The sequence below is a fragment of the Fringilla coelebs genome, assembly GCF_963513975.1.
Source record: "Fringilla coelebs genome assembly, chromosome: 2".
In the NCBI taxonomy this organism is placed as follows: domain Eukaryota; kingdom Metazoa; phylum Chordata; class Aves; order Passeriformes; family Fringillidae; genus Fringilla; species Fringilla coelebs.
In genome coordinates, this window is record NC_140029.1 from 84,127,350 (window position 1) to 84,153,699 (window position 26,350).

At 39.1% G+C, this 26,350-nt stretch overlaps 1 protein-coding gene across 1 annotated transcript in view; it reads right to left on the reverse strand.

Annotated features, from left to right (window-relative positions):
- Window positions 1-26,350, reverse strand: part of DLG2 (discs large MAGUK scaffold protein 2) — a gene marked incomplete at its 5' end in the record, with an annotated part of 981,693 nt that overhangs the window by 942,592 nt on the left and 12,751 nt on the right. The window contains one exon of the mRNA XM_084227140.1: window positions 21,550-21,681. Within this exon, the coding sequence (XP_084083266.1) occupies window positions 21,550-21,681 (132 nt within the window). The remainder of the gene's footprint in view (window positions 1-21,549; window positions 21,682-26,350) is intronic.

Here is a 26,350-nt window from a genome sequence, read left to right on the forward strand (position 1 = left end):
CAGTGATGTGTAAAACTCTAGCACCACCTTGTAGGACTTTACTATCCCCATGACTGCAGTCCCTAAACAAAAAAAAGAGTATTTGAGCATGTGCTTTTTTTGCACCTTAACTGCTAGTAACAACTCACTAGAGAAATTAATTCTGAAGCCATAAATTGGGCTGTGCATCTCTCTCTGCATTGCAACACTGCTGATTACAATCACAGAACTGATGGGAGGTTCCCTCTGCATGGTGAGACTCTTGCCCTGTTTCCTCAAGGTAAATCAAGATTTATGCTGCAGGCAACAGTACATGGTGGGGGAAAACACCTAGGGCAAGGAGGAGGCAAGCATGGGCAGGCCAAGAAAGGCTGGAATCCTTGCTCAGACAGAGACAAGGTCAGGGAATGTAGCACATCAAGGACCTGAAGCCTGTTTGCTATCTGCCAATGTGTAAAATCAACCTTATTATATTACTTTCTGTCTTGTGTATAAAATAACAAATAGCTTGCAAATGGATAGCTTCAAACACCCAACATTTAAAGAAATTGGTAGAGGAGAGTAATAGAAATGGAGATGGGAAATTCTATTTTGCAGGAGATGCCTGGGCACAAAGTGGAGGAAGACACAGTGTACTTCATGTAACACAACTTAAAGCTGAAATAACATCTGTACAATAAAATAGCCAGAATTTTTGTCATGGATCATATTGATGGTTTCTCTACAGCTTTGCTTGCATGCAAAATATAAGTTCCCAACAATCACAGTACAACCACCACTTTAATTACATTACAGTAACAACTTACAGGTGAAACCAGTCATTTTAGCAGTCTCACCTCAGCTTTACTCCCACCCAGTTTTCACAATATTCTATTTACAGTCGCAATCCTGCACAACAATTCCATCAGCACAACTGCTGACTAGTCTTGCACATTTATAAAAAAGACAACACTTAATAGAAGACCGTATACTTGCTTTACAGTTTGCTATGCTCACCCAAAATTTGCTATTTTTTTACTAAACTCAACATATTGAAGGGCAGCTGAAATTATTGGACAACATTGAGCGTATTAATGTGCTTTTAAATAGACAATAACTGCATCCCTTCACCCTTCCAGGACCTTTAAAAGACTGGTATTTCCTTTCTATGGAACCTAATCCAGAGACCTCCTTACTTTAACAAAATAGGACTAACTCAACAGGAGGATGGATACTCTCCTCCTAGAAGCCTACTTCACATAATAGTCACACACTGCAGATGCAAATTATACAAGTTTCCATATGCTTCATTTATACAACTATTTAACCAAACTAGCATAATAAATATGTCTAGTTAGATACTTGCAGTAAGTGTGCAGCTGTCTGGAAGGAGATACAAAATCACCATTAGTGAAATCCAAACTGCAGCTGTCATTAATCAAAGCTTTGCCCTTGAACATTCATCATTCAGATATTGCTGTGACAAGATGGACTCTTGCTGCTGTTTGGGATTGGAAGATTTTACTTCCTTAAAGTAATTTGAGTTTTCTAGTGATGCAGATGCTGTGAGAAAGGCAGTTTTCATGCTTGGTCTCAACAGAGCAAATAAGCAGAGGAAAGATCATCAAAATATTAAAATATTATAGAACTATTAAATTATATGTAAAACGCTGCAGTTTTGCACAGTACGTAGAAAATCCCTATTGAAAACATTTGTGTTTAATAGAAATAATTGATGTTTCTTGGATCAATGAACTGGAGATAATGCTGTCAGGAGAGATTTGATTGTTAGGCCAAATGAAGATTTCTCTGATATTGAAGTGGTGATGTAGAAGAAGCCTTAGTCAAGATGAGGTTCCATGTGTAATGATACACTGCTGCTGCCAGGCCCTACAGCCCTTGGTCAGAAATGAGCAGCGGCTGTTAAAAATATTCACCACTGGATTGACAGGGACGGAGGGGTTTGCACAAGCTCAGGGGATTAAACCAGAGCAATCCAAAGAGCTTTCCTCGTGGTGAATACGGCCAATATATCACAGAATTTGAGAGGCCATCTAGGCCAACCATCCCACAATGATCAGGGACATCTTCCACCAGATCAGTTTGCTCAGAGTCCCATTCAACTTGACCTTGAATGTTTTCAGGGATGGGGCAGCTGCCACCTCTCTGGGCAATCTGTGCCAGTGCCTCTCCCCACCCTCATTATAAAAAATAATTTGCCTTTTATCTATCAAATCTGCCTCCTTTTACCTTAAAACCATTCCTCCCTGACCTACTGCCACAGGTCTTAATAAAAAGTCTGTCCCCATCCTTCTTACAAGCCACAATGGTCTTCCTGGAGCCTTCTCTTCTCCAGACCAAACAGCTCTAACTCCCTCAGTCTTCCTCAACTGGAGAGGTGTTCCATCCTTGTGATCATTTTCATGACTCTCCTCTGGACCTGCTGTAACAGGTTCATGTTTTTCCTGTGCTGAGGATCCCAGAGAGGGATGCAGCACTCCAGGTGGGCTCTCACCAAAGCAGAACAGAGCAGGAGAAACAGCTCTCTTGCCCTGTTGGTCATGCTGCTTTTGATGCACCCCAGAACACAGCTAGATTTCTGGTCTATGTGACAGCTTCACTCTAGACTGTGAGCCATCCTCCCTTTAGAAAGATGATCAAAAACTTTCCAAAGGTTTCCATTTTCATGAACTTTATGAGCCTTATTTTTTATGCATTGACTAGCAGCTACCCAGGGCTCTTCACAGACAACATATTTGTCCACAGAGGCTGTAGAAGCCACTGGATCTGCCCGGATGTGGTAAAGTAAAAATCAGCCACGAGAACAAAGCGTTGAGTGACTTCTATCAGGCATATTATTTAGGCTAGACAAAAGATGATACACTTCCATAAGACCAAAGGGAACAACCTGCAGTGTCTGAAGAAGAATCTGAAGGCACAGTTTGACAGGGCTTGTGAGATGTTACCCAATACCCACAGTGCACAAGCTCTGCCACGTCAGCTACACACACTTGGAATCACCTTCTAGAGCTGAGCTTGGATTCACACTTTAAAATCCACTTAGCCTCCAAAAGAGAGCAGCCATGTACACTGATTTATGGGGATGATCCCTGGGCTGTGAGCGGTTAGAAAGAATGCTGGTCACGTGGGCCAAACCCTTGTCAAAAACCATTCAAGACATTTTACACGTAGATGATTGAGTTTCCCATGTGGAAATATGTGTGTTCCCAGGTTAGTTCACTAATAAAGACACTTCCAACTAGATTTCAGCTGTCAGTACATTCTTTCAGAGTGGTTTGTTGGACAGTGAGTGTGCACAGGGGACATTCATAAACTTGCTGGAAATCCTTACTGCTGCTTGCCTTGCAGTAACTTTGTCATGTAACCACACTTGGAGCAAACAACTAAGAATTTGCTGACTGCAGCTTCTTCTGCACTTGTGAGCCATCTGTTCAGTCCCAGCACTTGTGTATATTGCTTCCACATGAGATTTGCACACTTTACTGGATCCTGCTTTATGAGAGCATTATCCAGTTCAGAAAGTCACCCTCAGCTGTGCAGCCACACCCAAGAGGTTTGGAATTCACTCCTGGTGCCACTGAGAGCCTTAAAGATATGACCAGTATACAGCAAATTCTTTAGGTCTCTTCACTGCACTATGGAAACTGTACTTCCAAGCAAAAAAAAAAAAAAAGTTAGCTGGGAATTATTGTAAATTTATTGTTTAGTGAAGGACTCCTCAAAATTTTCTTCTTTGCCAAACACTTGTCAAATATCTTTTGATTTGGGAAAAAGCATTGCAGTTTGTGGCACAGTTTTAGTATATAGCAATAAATGATGAGTAGTGCGTTTGAGATATGCAACTACCACACCTCTCATGTCCAGTGACTTCCAGAGAAAGCAATGAAGAGGAATTGTAATATTCTCTGAGGCTCTCTTGCAGCAAAAAAAAAAGATGATATCTGGCAGAGCAACTATGTCAAACTATAGTATTTTCCTTTTTATCATGACTATTTTTATACTATTTTTTTTTCAAACACACGATGAGGACTGGCACTGAAGACACTGGAGGAAGTTGACAATTTGAATCAATCACAATCCTACAAAAATGCTTTTGAGTTCTGTGAAGAGACTTCTATCCAGAACATCCGTATCTCCAAACCTTTGGCTCAGTTTAGCATGTATTTCCCTTACACAGTAAAACAAGCTCTGTTTCAAGGAAGGTTCTTCCAGAAACTTTCACATCTGATTTTTTTAGTGGAAATCTTGCAGAATGTGAATCTGCACTGAGAAATCCTGCAGTTCTTGTATTTATCCTTAGAAGTGGTGCTGGATGAGAGCACTTTGCCAGCACAGGTTATCTCACAAACCTAGTGTAACTATATAACACAATTCTTATTAGAAGGTATTTAAGTTGTCTATTCAATTTTGTAATCCAATCAGGATTTTCACATTTATCCCATCGAGAACTGTGTATACATGCCCTAGCTATCCTTTGTCTTCCTCTCTAATCCTTTACTTATCATCCACACTGCTTAGTACGAGTTCAAGGCACTGGCCCTTTTCTTTACCCAGACATCCTCCAGCACCTTAGGATTGTCTCAATTTAATGCCTACTCCTCATTTAAATGCAAAATGCACCTGGCATAACATTATTACTGTACTGTACCTCACAACGCCATCCCATTTCTCCAGAGATCTGCCTCCTCACCAAATGACAGCCAACACCCAAAGCTACAAGCACAAACACAAATCTGCTGTTTGACAAACTGCCATTACAGTTCATTTCTCAGGCCTTTCTTTAGCGAAAGGAAAGACAACTTGCCAAAAAACAGGGTACAGAGAGAGCACAGCCTTATTACAGGAACCTTCACCTTATATCCTAATGCTACACCAAGCTCTGGAAGCAAATGCTGAAGGAAACTCCTCAGCACTCTGGTACTTCAAGAGACAGTTGACAACCTGGGCTGAGAAGAAACACATCAAAATAGAGGCAAGTCCCCCCAAAAGGCACAAATACCACCCTTTCATCTTAACTGCAGAGGCCAAAGCTGAAAATATAGCGAAGTAAAAAAGATAGGTAATTCACAGTCTCTTGCATGAATTTACTAACTTGTTTGATTGATTTTCTCCTTCAACCAAAATCTTGAAAGGAAGAAATTATCTTGACAGCAAAGGTCATGAATGACACAAGAGATAACACAAAGGCTCTCCAATGGGAAGCTGGGGCTTGGTAGCAATTCCCAAGCCACAAAGCCCTACATGATAAATAATACATTTTGCAAAGCTGAACAAAGAGTGCGTGTCCCTTACCTTCCCAAGAGCCCTGGCAGTTACTTCATCTCATTAAAGTACTGGATGTACTTGTCCAATATTTACAGTCCTGCCTTTAGGTTACTCTAGCAACTGTTGTAGTCCCAGACAAGCAGTTTATGAAAGATGTATGTATTTTCATTTATGTGGAGTGTTGACTGGGATTCTAATGCTGTCACCCATACACCTCACTTAATCACCAGGAATCACCAACACAGCTTTTGAGCAATCTTGTCCTTCCCTCTGACATGCAACATTTGCACCACACACAGGACTGATTTTCTTGGCTTGGTGCTTCATATGTCTCCAGCTCAGACTCCTTAGGTAAATGATACTGAAACTGGTATTAAAAAAAAAAAACAAAACATTGCACAACTAGATAGAATGTCCAGACTAAACAAGGCCCCTTCTCCTGCAGGACTTTGTTCTGAAAAATAAAGACCTTTCAGAAACAAAGCCAGCTCAATCCAGAAACAATTTTAGAACATGTTTTAAAGCAGCACTCTTTTCATTATTCTTGGATCTTTGCAATTTTGTTCTGATTTGACTGAATTCCTAGAATTCAGCCAATCTAACCAGGCCATCTCAGCTCAAACAGGATCTCCTGTTTTCAATGGCACCATATCTTTCTATTGCCTAAAGAGATCTACCCATATATTTAGGGGTATATTCTAACAGCCAACCCATCTGTGACAGAAATTATGTGGATTGAATCTCCCTCTCAGTTCCTCTGGGCCTGAGAATAATGCACAAGTCCTAGTTACAGTTATCTAAGCTTTTCTCTGCTCCTAGCTCAGCTCCCAGATTGGTTTGGGTTGGAAGGGACCTTAAAGATCATTTAATCCAACCCTACTGCTATGGGCTAAATCACCTTTCATCAGACCAAGGTGTTCAAAACCCCATTCAGCCTAACCACAGATACTGCCAGGGATGGGACATCCAAAACTTCTCTGGCTAACCTGTTACAGTGCTTCATTACCCTCACAGTAAATAATTTGTTTCTTATATATAATCTAATCTTGAATAATTTGTGCCGTTTTGGTCACCACAATATAAGGAAGATACTGAACTATTAGAGAGCATCCAAAGGAGGGCAACAAAGATGTTGAAGGGCCTTGACAGGAAGCCTTATGAGGAGTGGCTGGGGACACTTGGTCTGTTCAGCCTGGAGGAGACTGAGGGGAGACCTCATTGCAGTCTGTGACTTCCTTGTGAGGGGAAGAGGAGGAGCAGGCACTGACCTCTTCTCTGGTGACAGTGACAGAACCAAAAGGCCTGGCCTACTGTTGTGTCAGGAGAGGTTTAGATTGGATATTAGGAAATGTCTCTTCACCCAGAGGGTGGTTTGGCACTGGAACAGGCACCCCAGGGAGTGTTCACAGCACCAAGTCCAGCAGAGTTCAAGAAGCATTGGGACAATGCAGTCAAGCACATGGTGTGACTCTTGGGGATGGTCCTGAGCAAGGCCAGGAGCTGGACTATATGATCCTGCTGGGTCCATTCCAACTCAGTGTATTCTATGGTTCAACATGCCCTCTTTCAGTTATAACATGCCCCCTTGTCCTATTACTCCATGCCCTTAGATAAAATTCCTCTCCAAAGAGGCACTAAGGACTGGGAAAAAAAACAAAACAAAACAAAACAAAAAAAAAACCACCAGTGGACTCTCACTCACAAAGGGTCAGAATAATAGCAAGTTTAGTAAAACATGAATAAAATATCCTGGTTTGATTTTGCATTCTCATGAAAATATTGATCCTTATTGCATCAGAGTTCATTAGGCTGGTTTGTTCCAGCATAATCACTCATATTTCATGTTATGAGCAAGTACCTCCCAAAGCAAGACTGCCAGTGAAAAGTCTCACAGATGGCAGTTCCACCCTCCAACAGACATGCATTTGTCAAAACTGTAAGACAAATAATTTCCAATAATTAACAGATTTGTAAAACTAATAATTTATCATGAACAATGCAACATGCAGAGACATGTAAGTATTAATAGTTTTAACACCAGTAATAGCTCAATGTCTGCTCCTATTTGCAAATGTTCTGATTTCTAATTACTGCCTGCCATTTTGTGGCCCACTTTTGCTCTAGGCAGAGATCCTATCCCATCTTCCACAGCAAAGATAACAAGAACAGGCCCTTGACTGGCCTCAATCCTCTCCAAGACAATGAAACCAGGCAATGCTTTCCATTATAACTTGAGCCTGACAGCCTAAATCAGGATGATCTCATGATGTGATGTAAGCTTTGGATTCCTGAGTTAAGCTCTGTGTTCAGTCACAAGTGTCCTGTGAGGTCTTGGATCAGTCACTACAGCTTTTGTTCAGATCAGCTGGGTTTTGCAATCCATAAAAAAGTCCCAGAAGAGCCATGGTCAGCTGGGCATCACACACAAGGATGGGACTCCTCAGGAGGCTTTTGTGTTATTCAGACATGGACATTGTCACCAGAGACTCCTAGGTGTCAAATGGAGACACTGAACCATAGCCAGAGGCAGGGATAGGGAGCACTGTACACACAGACACCTAAAGTAGCTTTTTTTGATGGAATGGGGAAAATTAGTTATCTCCCTGTTCCAGAGGAGGATTTGAAAAAGGCAGTTTTCAAAATAAAGAGGCCTTCCTCTGAAGACCATCTAAATATATGAGATTCATTATTCTTGCTGGAAACTCATGTAGCAACTCTCAAAATATAATGTTGACCTCACATAACACATGCAATTCAGAATGCTTTATGCACCCTGTGTAATTAGCAAAAAATTACCAGTCTAAAAAGCTTTCTAATTTCAAATCTAATGAGACTATACAGAAAAACAGCTGGAACTTCTGCTTATAAACACCTTGCTATAATTACAAGATAAGCAAAAGAATTAGGCTTTCTAATCGCAATAAATTACCAAGCAGAAAATGTAATAAAATCTAACAAGGTCTTTCTATATTGCACTCTGTTATTACAACCTTTTTATAGTACCATCTATTGCAAAATGCCAGGCAGCAATTAAGGCAAGAGCTTTTTTTCTCACATTAAGTAGAGCACCTACATTTCTGCAATTATTGTACTGTTGGAAAGTGTCTCCTGATTCTGCTCCCATTTAAAGACAAGAAATCAAGTCATCATTATAACAAGTTTTGTGTGCTTGCTCCCAAGTACATTTAGCAAATGATCAAAATGTCCAGGTAAGAGTTTGAAATAAAGAAGCCATGCTTTTGCACAACCATAGTGCTTCTCATTCTAGAACTCTAGTGCATTGATAAATATTAATTAACTCCCATAGTGCTGCTCTGAAATAAGCAAGGGATATATTTAAGCATCACTTGGTTTGGTACTGAAATGAATTCCCCCTTTTTATGCTTGGACGGGATGCAGCAGCTGTTGAACAACACACATGAATATAAAACAAGAGGTTTAGAGAAGAAGTAAGGAATACTTAATCCAAAAAGCAGCCCAGAGGGATTTACACAGGTAGATAGCAATTACTTAAAGTAACGGCCCCCAAACTCTGCAAGTAATTTTGTTCTTCGGTCACCTCCACTTTAAATTTAAATTTGCTGTGGCTTTTAATAATACTGGAGGACTTTGCAGGCAGCATGTCAGCTCTGAACTGTAGTGAGGGGAACTCTGGCACAAAATCAGGGCCAGAATTGCTAGAACCTTCTTTTCATTCTGACAAAAATGAACGAGATGACTTAAGTGATCACAGCACAGTAAGATTTTGGCTTTATGCTGCTGAAAGAGGCTGAGTAGCTGTTTAGATTTCAGAGGATTCAGTAATTAAGCCCTCAAAGAGCTGTTCCACCACCCGAACACTGTCTAACAGATGAGCCTTTATTTTCAACACATCCCACCCAGTAGAGGGTACCACACTCAGCAGCAAGAGTCATCAGCTGGCACAGGGTTTCTGCCTGATTTCTCTTGGTGTCTTCAATGGGTGCTGCCAGTGCAAGGAATTCACCACACAGAAGTCACAATTTGGAAAAAAAAACCTTGTGATTTGCACAGCGTCGTCTCAGCCTCATGTCCTGCGTTATGGGGAAACCTCTTTATAGTCTCCCATTGCAAAACCTAATAACATCCAGCTATCTCAGCATGAAGAGCCAAATTCTTTCTTGGGCAGAAAAAAATGTTAGAGAAGATTATGATTCATAACAGGACAAAATCCATCAAGCAGCCACTTAAAAAGGGCAACAAGGATATCATTGTCTGTGCAACAGAAGTGAAACAAAGAGCAGACAACTTTCTTTTCCTGTGAAACATCATCACCAGCCATTCCTTTCTGTGACAAAAGGAGAAGGCATTTAAAAAAAAAAAAATCAGCATTAGTTTGGTACATAACCATTTACAAATTTCTTTACTATTTAAATAGTCTCTGATGGAATGGGTGGAGGCACTTTGCCAAGGAAATCTCTGGAATTATCCCTGCAAATATGTCATTTAAACATGCTTTGTATACTTCAAACACAATTTTTACAGGATAGCCCTCTCAGAGGCCCTCCAAATGACATTCTCTCTTTTACACCCAATCTACATCAGCACTTCCAGCCTCAGTATTAGGATTATATTAACAGCTTAACTTGTACTTACTTATCCACCAAAACCAACTCTGGCAGGGCAGCCAAACATTCATCTTAATTGAAAACGTCACATCTTTGTTTTTTCATCAAATTAATACATGAGGTCACCAGATGGCTCTTTTAGGATGATTGAGCTGGGCTTTTTGGATTTTATGCTCCTTGTGTGCTTTAGCACATAACTAAAAATCCTGAACATTGCCAGCACATCACATCAATCAGTGCTGGCACCCTCACATGACCAAAGTACCTCCAACAAAAACCTGAGCTCCACAAACAGAGAATCCTTTCCTGAATTCAGCCCCTCACATCAAAAGACTTGACAGCAGACCTGGGGCCATACGTTATGAGCAATGTGCCATGGAGCAGTGCTAGAGGGACCGTTCATTTGAGATACATTAATGAATCCATTCTCCTAAATAGAATTTATTTCTTAGAGAGGTCAAGTGCCTTTTATTGAACGGTTAATTTTACAATCAGGTATTCATTCTGCCAGATGGGCTCCATGGCAACATCAACATTTTATATAGTTAAAATTTGACCTAGCAGATTATCACCATCTTTCTCCTCTTCAATGCTGAGGAATGGGAAAAGACCTTTGTATGGTTAATTTGACAGACTGAACCAGGCAATTGCTGGCCCCAAGCAGAACCCTCTGCAGGGGCCCTATTCCTGCAGCTCTGCAGAGGGCTTCCCAAAAGTGAAAGCAAATCTCATATTTCCCCAGGTCCTTCAAGCTTCTGGTAGAGAATTACTCTATATCGCCACCTGACATTGAAAAGGCATGTATTGCATTAAGATAAACTGCACAAAACTGTAGTCTGAGCACCTTCTAGGCACTTGGATATGGTTTGGTGGCGGTGGCACCACCCAATACCTTGGAGGCTGGTCCACACATAGGAAGCACACATATACACTTCTGCAGTATGGATCTGAAATGGGCTTGGCCTCCATGCCAGCTTCCTGGACATGTTTATCTCCACCTAAACCTCAGCAAATCTTTGGACAGCAAATGAACTGGCACAAGCAGATGTTGCTGAGAGATGTTGTACTCTCACTTGCTTTGGCATTATGGCTAATTGAAACTTCTTGAGAAATTCCAAATGGCTGGAAGAGCATTAAAACATTCTGAATTGGAGTTCAAAACACTGGAAACTCACAAGCACATGGGATTAACTTTATGTAGTAAAAGCCTTCTACTTACAGGGCCCTGACACATCACAATGTTTTCTCTGATCTCCCAAAAGCCTTAATGGAAATCCTTATAGACTTCTGGTGAGCAATCCAGAGCATTTTGAAACGGAAAACACCACACTTACTGTGTACAAAATAAAATAATGCCAACAGATATACCCATTTGAAATCAGTGTAACCACAAGATGTCACTCTAAACTTTACTTAGAGGAAGGGTTAGGCTACTTCAACTTTTAACAGAGTTCAAAGATACTTTTTTCAAATTATATTTATAGTCTTCCACATTGTATTTACAAAATTTAAAACAAAAATTAACTACTACATGTTAAACACAACTAAACAAATGTGAGAAAGGCAGTCTCCCCCACCAAAACTTACTTTTTAATCCTCAAAAGGCAGGCTGGGTATGCAATGATAACAAGAATAAAAACAGAACAGGTTTTTGGCTCGAGGGTTTAAAGAAGAAAAATAATTAAGTTACAGTTTGGTTCAACACTGAAGATCAAAAACAACTCAAGAACACGCAAGATTTGGGAGAAAATAGCCACTAAATATTTCAACCCTGTATCTATCCCTCTGTCTCACTGCAATTATGGTGGATTTCTCCTGCTATCTAATTACTATCTCCTTAGAAAGATACTCCATTTGTTTTGCAGTAGAAATCATCTAGTTCATTGAAACCATCTATTGGGATAAAAATCAGCTCTAAGAGAAAGGAAGCAGCACTTTCAGCAGCATCAGCATCTCTAAAAGCTCAGGCAGCGAAGGCTCACATGGAAGTGGCTAACAGTTTTGACCTTGCTTTCAAACATGTGTTGTTAATACCATCACACAATGGAAATTGTGAAGAGAAACTGTCTTTACTATCCATAAAGCCTGGGAAATCACTATGAAAAACTAACTCCAAAACACTGACAAGGTTGCCAAGGTACTTTCAAAGTTAAAGTGTCACACTTTAGGTGTATGGTGACACATCACTTGTCCCTCTGCTCTGACACTTGATCTAGTATACAGAGTGGGCCTGCTCTGGGAAAGCTGCCTGGGCAACTTTGCATCATTTGTCTGAGGAGCTGAAAGGCTGAGAGCAATAAGAAGATTTCTCGAGGGTTCTTTAGCTTAAGAGCATTAAATGACACCATGGGAATTAAATCCTACCCCTGACTCCTACTGATAGTCTCACTGAGGTCAGAAAGTCACATACACAGTAGTTTTCAAAAATGATCACCCATCAGATGATCCTCATGTTTTAAGTACCCAAAATGAGACACTGAGACAGTCTTGCTGGAATGGTGACACTCCCTGTTGCAGCTGGAGCTGGGGTCAGACATGAGAAGGGGTGCATGTGGTGGTGTAACAGGTCAGAAGTGTCTCCAATCAGGCCTTGAAAAGAGGAAGATATTTTCACTTTGGTTTCTCAGGGCTTCAGTACCATCTCTCACAGAGTAAATAATGATAGGAAAGCAATGAATGAAATACTTGCTCATGAGCTGTGTCCTGCCCCTTCTGCACACTGAAAGAAGCAGGAATTTTGAAGAAAACAAGTCTGAGGTCAAATAAGTAAGAATTATCACACTGTGTATATGCACAGGAATTGAACTCAGTTCACCAAAACCGCTTAGTTGTAACACTGCCCTCTCATCACTTACCTAATTCTTTTCTTTTCACATAGGATGTGGTATTTCCAAACATTCTGCATAACACAAAATAACATAATAATGTGTAATGATAATTATTATAAAAACTATTTTCTATTTCTAAAGCCTGGGGTTTTATGCAGTGGTGCCTTAATCACCTGTATCAACAGATATTCAAAGCCACACACTGATTACAAGATGAAGACGGGAAAGAACAAATTAAAGACAAATTCAGTCTTCTTTGCAAAGAGCACCTAATTACCTCAGAGGCAGATCAGGGTGACAGAACACAAACACAGAAAATGGACCCCATGACAGAATCAACATGTAACAGGAATGAGAAACACAGTCTGCAGCATTTCTTGTCAAGACACACTTTAATACTCAACAGAGCTCCCAAGAACAAAATAATACCTGAGCAAACCACAGCAGAAGTCTGATATAAATACAATATCCACAGTTATCTGCTACAACATGTATACATGGATTCATATAAGTACTCTATATGTAGACATAGGTATTCACAAACATATACAAGTATGTGTATCTAAGATTAAGCAGTTTACTTTGATGCATCTTCTCGTTCAGTGCTCAATCCCAATTGCACTTAAATCACTCGCATCACTATTTTTCACCGACTCCCACAACACACTGGAAGCACAGGGTAAAGTAAAAAAAATACTGAGATTCCAAGAGATCCACAGTGGTAGCACTTGACAAACTTGGCTCATTTATAACAGCTTTGAGAAACATAAGGTATAACACGCTTCAAGGCTAAAATGTTTCTTTGATTTTAAAATTATCATGCAATTTCTTAAAAAGTTATAGTCACTGAAACAAACGTCACATCGCAGTCTAGCCTAAAATAACTCTGCAGACCAAAACATTAGCAAGAGAGAACAGCTCTGCTATTTTAGAGTCAAAAATAAACATTGGGATTAGTAGTGGAACAGCTTGCTCCAGATTATTTTCTTCCATTTTATTAGTAGATATACAAACTACATTAGCGAGATATAAATCCAGTCTGTCTTTCTTTAACACCAAAAGAAAATCATCTATCCCATTGTTCTTTTATATTTGGTCAGCCTGAAAAAGGAAACTGCATTATTCAAAATAAAACCAAATCATCTATATGAATCTTTAAATAATTAGTCTCTAGTTCTCATCACAAACCACCAATAAAGGCTATCTCTATTTAATGCAAAGAGAAAGAAAAACTTCACACTGGGACAGCAGCCACACAGTAACAGCAGCTGCAACTGCATTTTATTAATTCTAATTATACACAGAATTCACATGGCCAAGATGCACTTAAAAAAAAAATAAAAACACCAAAAAAACCAAACCCAACAAAAACCTAAAACAGCTTTTATTCCTTGCTGGATATTGAAAACCAACAACCCCAACACTTATGACATAGCTCATATTAAAAATTACTTATTTCTAATAGCTTTCGCATTTCTAATCACAAAAGTCCCAAAGGTTCCAAATTCCTTGTCTAAGATGTAAATGTTATCATTCATGGGTTAAAAGGCAGCAAAACACAAGCAGAGGGTTGTATCAGGATTACAAGTGATTATGTATTACCCAGGTTGTATCAGTGCTGTAATCGGTTTCTTCTTGTGCTCAGCTAGGCTGAGAATCCAAACACAGACCTGGGCTGGGATCTTCTGTTTATCAGAGCTCATCAGCATTCACTCCCGTAAATGCAAGAGGTAGCAGAGCTTTGGGTTTGGGTTGAAGTAATTCCTGGTAATTCACAAGCTTTTAATATTTCAATTCTTTCAAATAAAAACTGATTTAGGGTACCCACACAAGATTCCCACCTCTTTGCACACATATTCCCTCAAGGTGGGAAATAGCTTTAATATTAAGAAGCTGGCTACTCACATCACCAGGCTGGCCAGCACGAACAGGGGGCACCATGCCCTGGCTCTCTTTGCTCCTCACCTCTAACCAGTAAGAACATCACATTAACATCCAGGACGTCCCAAAGACTAAAGCAATTCTGAGAAATTTTCCAGCACCCCACTCACAGACACAACTGAGAAAAACTGGGTAACATTTCAGACTTCAGTGAAACACAAAGGCTGCCCAGAGAGGCTGTTGGTCTCCTCCCCTGGAGATATGCATAAGCCATCTGAACACAACTCTGAGCAATGTACTCTAGGGAACCCTGCATAGGCAGGGAGGCTGGGCTAGGGGGTCTCCACTCAGGATACCAGTGATCCATTCCAACCTGACCCATTCTGTCAGACTGTGAAACTCCCCTCTCTGGGCATCTTCACTCCAATTCGTCTATAGCAACTTGATGTCTGTCCATCCTTCTCCACGTGCATCCACCTGTCAGATCTCACCAGCTAAATTTGGACCCTCTGCCCACGGTCAATGCAACCTGATAGAAGCAAAGAAGATTTATTTCCTCTAAAGGATCCACAGGCACCATGACTTGGGAGGAATTGTAAGAGATTGAGAGAAATTCTAGTAACACAGGAGAAATTGCATTGCCATGGAAGCAAAACCAGCAGTGGGCCAAAATCCACTAGAAACCAGTTACAATAGATCTGCCTTTTTTTCTTTCTTTATACCAAGTGATTCACTCCTCGTGACCAGACTTTCACTGGAGAATTGCAAGGGTTAGTTCCTCCAGCTGGCTTCAATCTAGCCCCCAGCTCATAAAAAAAGAAAAATCACACAGCTTCAAACCATACCAAAGATCAAGCACTACCTTTAGCTCTTTTGAGAGAAAGCACAGAATTTGCTTACTAAGAGAATTGGACTTCAAGAATAAAAGCAGCTGCAGCTGTCTTCAGGCAAAACAAAAGCTGTCCTTGAATTTAAATTTCAGTTCTGCTGTAATTTATGCTGCAACAAAGAAAGATGCCAGTTTGGGAAAGTAGGACTCTGTGCAGAGTAATAACAGGCTTCCCCATTGTCAGAGATGTCATCTGAGCATCTCTCAAATGTGACAGCACTGAAGAGATTTTGCACATTTCTTTTGCTCCTCGACATTTTTAATAGTCAGGGAGGGTTTCAATATTTTTAGATACAGCTATAGAAGAATCTGTATTTCTCAGTCAGGGAAGGTCTGAATATAAATCTCAGAGAAACACCCCAACACAAGATGCCAAGCAAGCAAAATCAGCAGGGGTTTTATTCTTTGACTTCTCGAACAGCGGATGCAGGCCCTCAGCAAGAGGATTGCCTAATGTCCCTGGGCTGGACACAGGCTTGGCTGCACTGGATTAACACCTGAGGAATCCAGTGCTGTTACTGTGGGTGAAACAGCCTGACATGACCAGAAACCAGCTCACTGAGAGTAAGTCTAGAGAGAAATGACACAGGAGACAAGTGACCTTACATCCAGGAGCACTGCAAGTAGCTGAGCACACAGAACATGCAAGCAGAATGAAAACACCTACTGAGAGCAAGCCTGGCAAGTATGAATAGGCAACACCCAGTTGTGCTTTCCTATTGAAAAGTTTCCCAGCACAGCAATTCATTTCATGTCCTTCTGGTCCCCAAAACACTGACACAGCACTGAGAATTGAAACTTGCTTCCTCCTATGGACTGAGAAAGACAGGTAGTGGTCACAGTCACCATTGCCTCATCTCAGAAAGGTGACTGCCAAACAAGTTCTCCATTTGGATTTCCTCCATACTAGCAGTTTTATCAGGAACCTTGTGGAATTGGACATTGCCTTGTTTTCTGCGGTGCTATGAAGGTTAAATGTCGGCTCCAAGAAAAAGAGGACTTGGTGGTTGTGAAGAAAAGCCTGAAAATATGATAGCAGTGTTTCTTAAAGATGGATCACAGGAGCAGACAGTAACAACCTTCAGTATTTAATAGCTTATGCCTTTTGTGCAAATCTCAGCCCTACCACGTATGACCAGCGTGCCATTTTTGCATTTTTTGGCCTATCAAACTCTTCTTCACACTACCTTGTACAGGCCCCATTCCCAGCCCAGGACTGTGATGCAGGTCTGCTTTTCTTATCTTGTATCCTGATTTTCATACATCTATTCCCAAGTCCTGACCCACCTCCTTCCCTCTTGTCTCAAATTTTATTTAAGACTTTCTCCTTAAACCCAACATGCCTAATCAAATTCCTTGCCTTACTACTAATCTCCTATATTTTCTTCTTCTCCCTATCTGGTTAACAGCATCATTATTCTTCTCAGCATTAAAGCCTACATAATGTGGGGGCCATTTTCCATCATTATTCTTAACTGACATGCCTGGCAATGCCTATCTAAATCTTCCTCATTTTTCATTCGTAGAGTTTTCTTTTCATGACAGTGACATGTTCCAACATTCCATCATTACTCCCATGATAGGTTCCTCTCCAGTTTTTTTCATATCTAAACTATCCAGAAATTTAACCATGGCCCATGGTGCAAAAGAAACACTATTCCCAGCTAACAGCTTTGTAGACACCAAGGTCAATCAAACTAAGACAAATCCATAGGAAACCAAGCTCTTCATGCTAGCTATAATAAATACTTGCATTTCTCAAAGACAATGCTATTTTTAATAGATACATATATCCTAAAATAATTAAACCAAAGGGAAACTTGCTTTGGATCTCTGAAATGTCCCCTTTACATATTCTATCTGTCCTAGGCACCTTCCAGTAACATGGAAGAATACAACATTTAATTAGATCTCTGAGAATTTTGGAGACTAATGTAATACTATTGAATTATACTTCTACTTCATTTATACAATCTTCTAACAGAAGAGTAATATGAGATTGCAGAAAAATCATCTGACTTCCTTTTTGACTTTTAAAAGACACCATCATGCTTTTAAAAAGGATTGTTATAACAAGGTTTATTTAAAAGTGAGCTGGATGAGGAACAGAATTAAAAAAAAAAAAACAGTCTATTGGAAATGTAACACTGTATCCCAAGTCTAAGTGACAGCTGTGACACAGATGAGTAAATTCTGTAACAGCAATGTTTGCTACAGCAATTTTTAAGATGAGCAGTTTCAGAACATCTGCACTATTTCGCAAAAATTGTACAATACCATTTAAAAAAAAAGGTGATGCATGTTTTAATTAGAAATATGGTATTTTAGAATTCAGGCAAAGTTATGCAAACATGAGAAAAAAACCCACAAGACATGGTTTCAAAGTCCACAGGAAATACGTCACTGACTGCAGATTGGGTTTATCCGAATTTTAGAAAAACCTATGGAGATTAGTTTTTACCTAATACTGCATAAGATGATTACAGTTATTTGTGGCACTTTAATTCCTACTAGAAACAAAATGATGTTTTATAGAGATGTATCTCCAAAAAAACCCAAACAACCCTGACATAAACCTCTTTTATCCATTCTCATTCCACAGAGCCACCCTCTAAGCTGTGGAATCATGCACTTTTCCTAATGAAATGAAGAGTAGACAAATATATAGCAGAGGTTTCTCAGAATAAATTGTACTAAACTATGTACTGCATTATTAAAATTTATTAAGTTTCCTAAAGAACAGAACTGGAAAAAAATTTTTGGTTGCTCTAACACATCCAAATGACTATTATTACTCTTTCATGATTACCCTTTTTTATCATCTCAGCACGATGTCTCCAACATGCCCCATTATGAGACAATCCCAACAAATGAGACATTTGGAGTTTTGAAGGTTTCATTTCCTCTTCCTTTTAAAAATGTTCACATCAGCACATGTGCTACAATTTAAGAGAACCTTGTGATTTTACTATCAGCTAGCTAAAGAAGAACCTACAAAAAAAAAAAAATCCTTACAAGGTCCTAACAACAGCATAACTCCTCACTGCCCATAGAAGAGCGGGTAAAATCCTCCTGGAGAATGAAATCTAGAATTAACTTAAGAGTAATGTCAATATCTAAATTCATGCTCTTCCCCTCAAAGCATTCTCCTTCTGAAGAGTTGCTCCTCCTCCCTCCTCTTAGGGCTGGATTTTCAAAGCATTGTATTTGGGCCACTAGAGTTCAAGTGGGACTCCAGAGACTGCAGTTCCACATGTCACTTTGGAATGTGCCTCTTAGCAGCTAACTCGGCTGTCACTCAGCACAGCCACTCTGGCAAGAAGTCCAGCAACAAGAACTGCCCAAAGGGAGAAGGGAATGTTTTTAAACCCTAATTAAAATATAAAAAGACAATCCTTCAATAATCCTTTTGTAAATCACTTACAGAACTTTTCCTTACATGATTGTAGTGGCTTCTTGCACGTGTAGAATATATGCAAGAAAAATATTGAATCTTCCTTTCTCTCATGTTACCCCACTGTTAAGTAGTGCACATTTAATATTTATGAAACAAATTGAAGAAAAAAAATAGTCAGACACACATTGAGAAGCCAAGTTCAAAGATGGCTGAATCAAATCAGCATAATCACACAAGCATAAATGTGAGAATAAAAGAAACTAGACAACACTAGATTTGAAAATTGACTAATTTTTTTCTTTATCTGTTCTTGTTATACTCAGTTTAAGACATCCAACAGATTTTTAAAGCCTTTTGGAAGTTAACAAGAACTGAAACTTAAAAGGGCAGAGATAGTTACAATGGATAAATTTATTTGTAAAGGAACCAAAGTCCACTGAAGCTGTGGGACCTACAAAAACTGAATTAGCCACATAATTTTATGTTAACTTTATTCCTGGTAAGAATGTGCTCCTCTGCATCCAGATTAATGGTTCTGTACAAGTCACATTTTTCTTTAGTAGTACAGCATAAATATTCAAAAGGTCAATCATTCTGGATAAAACCAATATTTGACAGCTATATATATAGAGAGAGTTTTGGAAAGCAATGAACTTTCACAGTCTGGAAATTAAGTCTCATTAAGATCAGGCACAGAAAATTGGACACTTTCAAGACCATTAGACATTCTCTAAATAGACAAAGGAAGATTAGCAGTACAGAACTTAAGAAGAGACCAGAAGCTCTGCCTTAGGTATTCCTTTGTGTGGTGGTCTGATTTATAGGTGAATAGAGAAACTATGCCATGAAGCTAAAACAGATGTTACAGAAGTGAGGGTGTTTTTAAACACTAATTATGCAAGAATCTCATTATTGATTGTGTAATAACATCATCTGCCACACTTAAAATGTGTGGGATGTCTCCTCTCATGGAGAGATCCCTCTTTAGTATTGTCCCAGAATCTAGACCAACCAAGTAACAAACCAAATGTAATAATGAGAGACTTTGAACGCATCTCGTAATTCCCCAATCTCTTCTATAAAAGGAAGCATTTAAGAAGAAAGGAAAGACATCTAAAGGCCCACAAATTAAAATGCTAACTTCTGTAACACCATGTTATTGTAGCAATCAAAGGATGTAAGTTCTTCTTTGGATTCAACCTTATTGTAGCTACAATCACTTCTTCATGTCTAACATCTGTAATATATCAACAGATATTGTAGGGTAGAAACACAAAGCACACGTTGTTAGAATACTCTGAAGTACTCTAATTACTTCAAAGTAGTACAGAAGTAAATGTACAGCTAATGTCACTTCTAGGACTAGTCTATTTCTTCAGTACACATTTCTATATCCATAGCCACCTTCATAAAAACAATATGGAAAGGTCCAATCTTTTTTTTTTTCCTCCTTATTTTCAAATCTATTTACAACTATTTGGTAAATTCAATTATTAATCTCCTTCCTTTTTTAATGCATACAGAGCAATTAAAATGATGTAGAGTTGATAAAATCAAGCTAACAACTTTAAAGAAGCTAAGAAAAGTTACAAGTAAAACAGCACTAACATTAATTAATTCCATTTGCAGGAAATGTTAGAGACTGGTAATACACATTTTCTACAAATGCTACAGGAATTCCTGAAACTCGTCCCAGACCTCCATTGTCTACACATTAATAACGTGTTATTGATGTGTTTCCACTTTTATGACACAATCAAAATTTTTCCATAACTGGTCCTGACTGTAGCTCTGCGAGGAGCACAGTTGATACTCTGGCTTCAAAACAGCCACAAGTTGAAGGCATGTGTGCTTCCACAGACATCATTTGTGTTGGGAAACGCGCCCTTGAGATGAGCTCCTCACAAAATGTAGTTGTGTGCAAAGGAAGGGCCATGCAATGTGAGCAAGGAGGCAGAGTGAGGTAGAGCAAGGGAGATGCACAGTTGCAGTCACCACTTCCCATGACTGGCAGCTCAGGCACAGCACCAGGAACAAAGGAATGCCAAGGCAAACATGTATGACCTTAATAACATTATAGATAACAACTTTTGGAGGTTGCTTTATACAAAGCTCCAAAACAACAAGCACTTGATTTTAACATCATTTACAAGACAAAATGGGGATCTTCAAGTAAGTGGAAGAAAGACTGAGTGATACACCAGCACATCTATTTGAACACTGCAACATCACATGAATGGGAACATTGTGCCAAACCGTGACCTGGAGCAATTTTCTTCATTCATTTTTGAGTTTCTCTGCTGACACTTTTCACAAACACCTAATTCAAAAACGACAAAGTTTTTCAATGCTACTTGGTGCCAGTGAAATCAATTAAACTTTGGCCATTTACCTGTGAAGATGGCTTCATCTTCAGCTTTGCATAAACAGTTATATCTTACTCTGATTCTGTATCTTCCATTAAATAAAACAAAGCAGCAAGGTTTAGGTGCAATTATTCAATACTTGAACTTGTACTAGGTTTCTGCTACTTTTCCTTCTCCATAAGTAAGAAAATACCTTTAAAGTATCAGTACAATGAGTTTCTGCTCAGAGAACCTGTAAGGATCATCTCAACATGCTTTTCACCATAAACACAAATTAAATAGTGATTAATAAGTGACTAGGTCTGACCTAGCTCTGGCCTCCAAGAGAGTGCACCTAGTATTAAACATTAGTACCTACCTAGAAGTGCCTGAAACAAGCTGCTCTTAAAGATGCCCATCACCTTTCTGATGGCTTTTTTCAGTTGTTGCTCTTCAGGCTTCCGTAGTTTTTTGCAATATTCTTCCAGCAGTACTAAAGCTCGGTCAGTATCTAAATAAAAAAACAAACCAAGCACAACAATGTCTTAATTGGCTCTGAAAAGTATCTAAGCATTCAAATGTTAACTACACATTTTGAGAGGCATTGTTCACATATATAAGTATCATTTACAGGAAGTGTTTATAGAATTGTAACAGTACTAAGGTTGGAAGTGATCTACAAAATCATTGAGTCCAACTCTTAAAGCAGCACCACTGAGTTCCCCAGCAAACCATGTCCCCAGGTGCCACATCCACATGCCTTTGGAACACTTTCAGGGATGGTGATGTTACTGCTTTCTGTCACTAGCAACATACTCATATGGGAAAATGATCTTTGGAATAGCATCTAAACCAGTGCTCAAAAAGTGCTCAACTTCCATTTATCCAAAACCATCTGGAAACTACAGGGCCTGGACCAAATTACAACTTGCAGAAGCTACAAAATTACAGACAATAACCATTATGGAAACCCATGCAGGAAAACTGGCCTTAAAACATATTCAGAGAAGACATGAAAGTGTTTGCTTTGCATCTGCAGCACTCAGTTCTCTGTTCTCTGACTGACAAATGTGTATCTGAAAGGCAGGTGTCCAAGAGTGAGGCTGGTTTTTTCTATTCCTTCAATACATAAAATTGCTATCTACCTCTTTGATAAATGAGGCTTTGATAGCAGACTTTCATCCATGTGCTGGCTCAAAGAGAGCAATCCAGCCTTTCTGAAAGAGCTCAGAGGAGCAGAGCTCTGTTTCTCCTGCTGCTATTATCTTTGTGCAGTCACTTGCCAAGAACATGAATGGCATGTAAAATTGCATGAAATCCAAACATCACCACCTTACAGAGAAGAAAATAGAGGAACATGGAGAATCAGACCTCATCTGTCCTTCTCTCCATCCCAGTTAGATTCCAGAAATGCACACAAACATATGTATGACACTGAGATACCTGCACATGCTTTTGTAATTGTATCGCCACAAAATTTTCAGTAAGATTCCCAAACACTTAACCCCCTCCCCCCCAATTAATAATTAAAAGCAACTGCCTCAATCTAAACTTCTTCCATTAGAGTTCAATGCAAGTTTCGCAAGTTTCATTACTAGGAGAGGGTCAGATTCCTCTGGTTAGACTAAACTCAAAGTAATGTAAAATGCTTGGAAAGGCAATAAAGATCACTTGCATAATTCTTTTTTACTAAATAACTAAAATTAAGCTTCTTTTTCTCTGTATAAAGATTGACTGTCTTCGTTCAGGGTCTTGATGACTCCTTGCATTACAGGCCTTGGGAAGTGCCAACCAGATGAGTTCACATTGGGGCAGAAATATGACTTGGATTCTGTAACCTGATCACATTCTCAAATTAAAGAAGAGGAAAACTTTAATCAATCGTTAAAGCTTAAAAAGACGCAATGTTTTTTCTTTCTCATCACAGAAACTCTACCTGGTCACAAGCATTTTATCAGAGAAATGAAAAACATAATCAATTAAAAGGAATTTTATTTAATTTTTTTATATGTGCACAGACATATATATATAAAACTATATAGAATCACTAAAGTTGGAAAAGACCTCCAAGATCATTGAGTCCAACTTTATGTACCTCTCACATAGACAGGAAGATTAGGGAACATTTTATAGCAGTCTAGCCATTAAAATGGAGGAGCTCACAAGTCTCTGCTCTGATCCCACCTCGAGGGGGTCTCCAAGAAGAACTCCTTCTTTCTATGATAGCTGTCCTTAGAGCAGGTAAGAATTAGGCAATTACACTTAGGACCACTCATAACCCACGCCGAGAGAGAGAGAGACAGATCAGCTCTTTTAAGGCCACATCACAATACCTCAGCTGGGCTTCCATCAGCCCAGCTGATGGAAGCAAGCACCAAAAGCACAGCCTTGAAACAAAGCTCTGGATCCAAGTGGGATATGGTTGGGTACAAAGAACTACTGCATGTAAGCTCAGCTTTTGCTTTTAAAACCCCAGCTACATCACATCTTTTACTGACCTCATGATGACCGTGCCTGACCTACCTGAGACACTTTATGTTCATCGATACACTGCACCTTCTGGCCACCCTCAATAAAATAATTGGTCCATAACTAAAAGCATGGGTTGGAATTAGTAATTCACCTTCTCCCAAGTACAGACATGCATATGTAATGAATCCATGGTTATTTATACTAAAGCAAAGACAGAGTGGTGGAAAACCACTGCAGAATATCCAGCACTGAGGACACATTTTAAGAGTAGACTGAGAAACTAGGAAAATGGGATGTGAATGCCTCTTCCACACCAGGGTTACCACTCTCTCTAAGTGACTTGGTGAAGCATGCTGACCTTTAATCCCTAATTTAATCATTAATTTCCTAAAGCGTACAGTTTGTATTTTAAAAAGTGCAATTCTACAAAAAGTAGCATCCTTTGGGGATATGAGTAGTTTTTATTTTCACTTGAAATACTATTTTTCAATTCATCAAGATGCAAAGATTACTTTTGTTGCTACTTTTTGCTGACCCCAGAAGAGTCCTAAATTCTACGAACTGAACAACCAGCAACAGAGTACAGCTCTAGTGCTAAATCTAAATCCCAGATCAAGTAATGATTTTCCTGCCTAATTTTCCTCTCTAGCTTTAATAGGATACATTAATTTTTACTCCATCCCTAAGCTCCAGCATGGAGTTGCATTCTTTCCTGCACAATCTCACTTGGCAGCAGTGTATCTAGGTTTCCAAATGACCTGCAATGTGATGGGTGATTCAATCAGGATACCCAGGCATATCCTGACCAAGAGTTTTCAGCACATCAGGGAGCAGGGCTGTGCAACCCCCTCAGGGCTGCTGGAGTACTCCTAAAAAGACAAGAGAATTATGGAGACTACTTGAATCTCCAGTTAATTTCTCACCAGATTAGGCTTTCAAAAAAGAACATTCCCTCTTCTTGATGAACTCTCCTGTTTATAAATTACTCAGAACTAAACCTTCATATGGATTTCACAGTATTTAGCATGCTGGGGCACAATCCTTTTCAACACCAGCACAGCACATTCCAACCTCTGCACAACACAAAGGAAATAGTGCAATAAAATGTCTCAGATGAAAAATGCTGAGTACTCTCCCCAAAATAATAACCATTGTTAACTCCCAGTCATACCCAACACAGATGAGGACATCCAGTATTTTTTTCTTTTGCAGCTACAAAGCTTGAGTACTATCTAGTTGCAAGAATGGACTGCAGCACAAAACTTAAATATGAACCATATTCCCACCACCCAATTAAGTGAAAGTTTCTGAATCTGAATTCCCACGCGTTATTTTCATCAAGAAGAATGAGAGATTGCTGTTTCTCACAAGGGGCTGGATCACTGTATCCATTACAGTATTCAATAAACCACACAGTTAATTTATAGCATCCTCATGAGCCCATACCTCACAGAGTATATCAGAAATGCAACAAAAAAAAAACAACTTTGTCCTATGGGATCACTATTCTCCAGTACTAATACCAAAACCAAATTCAAGCAAGACAACAAATGCACTGAACACATAATTTAATATCCCAAGAGGTGGGCCTCTATGTGGATCCTGAGTAGGTCCTTTGTCTGTGAACAAAAGACCACTGAAAAGTCAGCCATCAGCTGTGCCCCATGAGGCCTGCTGGACACAGATCTAATTTTTTTCTACTGCTTCATTGTATTTTACAACACTATTTTTGAATTGATCCTATTGGCTTTGAAAGAGGACTTTGATAAGAACTATTCAGAAGACAGAGTCCTACAAAACCACACTTATATTCTTACAGTCAGTAAATGCATTATTGTTTTGTTTATATAAATCATACTCAAAGCATCTTAATGCAATTGTAAGAAAAAATGTTAAGGAATTAAATATCTTTTAAGGTCTTATAGGATCTTGTCCAAGTAGTTATCAGTTAACCCAAACTAACTCACAGCTTTATAAATTTTATTGCTTTATCACTTCGCAATTTTTAAGCGGTTCAGGAATGTTTGTGGTTTATGCTACTGATCAGGGAACAGGTAATTGCTACAATACAGCAAATCAGAGATATGTAATATTGACACAAAACTACAAGTAACTTTGTTTACTGGACTCCCTCAGAAAACTTTCCTTCCTCTATCAATCTAAAGTTTTTATCACACAAGGAATTGCTCAATTTTTCTTCTACAGAATGAGTCTCTGCTTCATGTATTCATCTATGTAAGAATCAAAGAAGAGGCAAATTCTTTTCTCAGGGCTATTATACTAGATGGGATCATTACAGAATACACCACACTTTATAGTACCCCCACTGCATAGATTTTTCTGTGATGTTGATTTTTAAAGTTCAATAAATAAACACTTATGCTATAGAGTAAAAGAATCTGTTGGGGCAATACTCATACATCTGATAAAACAAATACAAAAATTGTATAGAAAATTGTACAGAAAATCCAAGTAATATTTTAACAAAACATAACTCCACAGGATATCTTACAGACACAAAGTTTTCTGGGGATACTGTTGAAAAGAAATGAAGCTATATATCCAAGTACATATAGAGGAAGGTGCACTATATTTCAGGAGAAATTAAATTCTCACCAATAAATTGTTTTCCTAAAGCAATGCTCTTAAAAAGTAAGCCACACACACAAAAGACTAAGTTTGATAATAATGCATACTTAAATACTGCA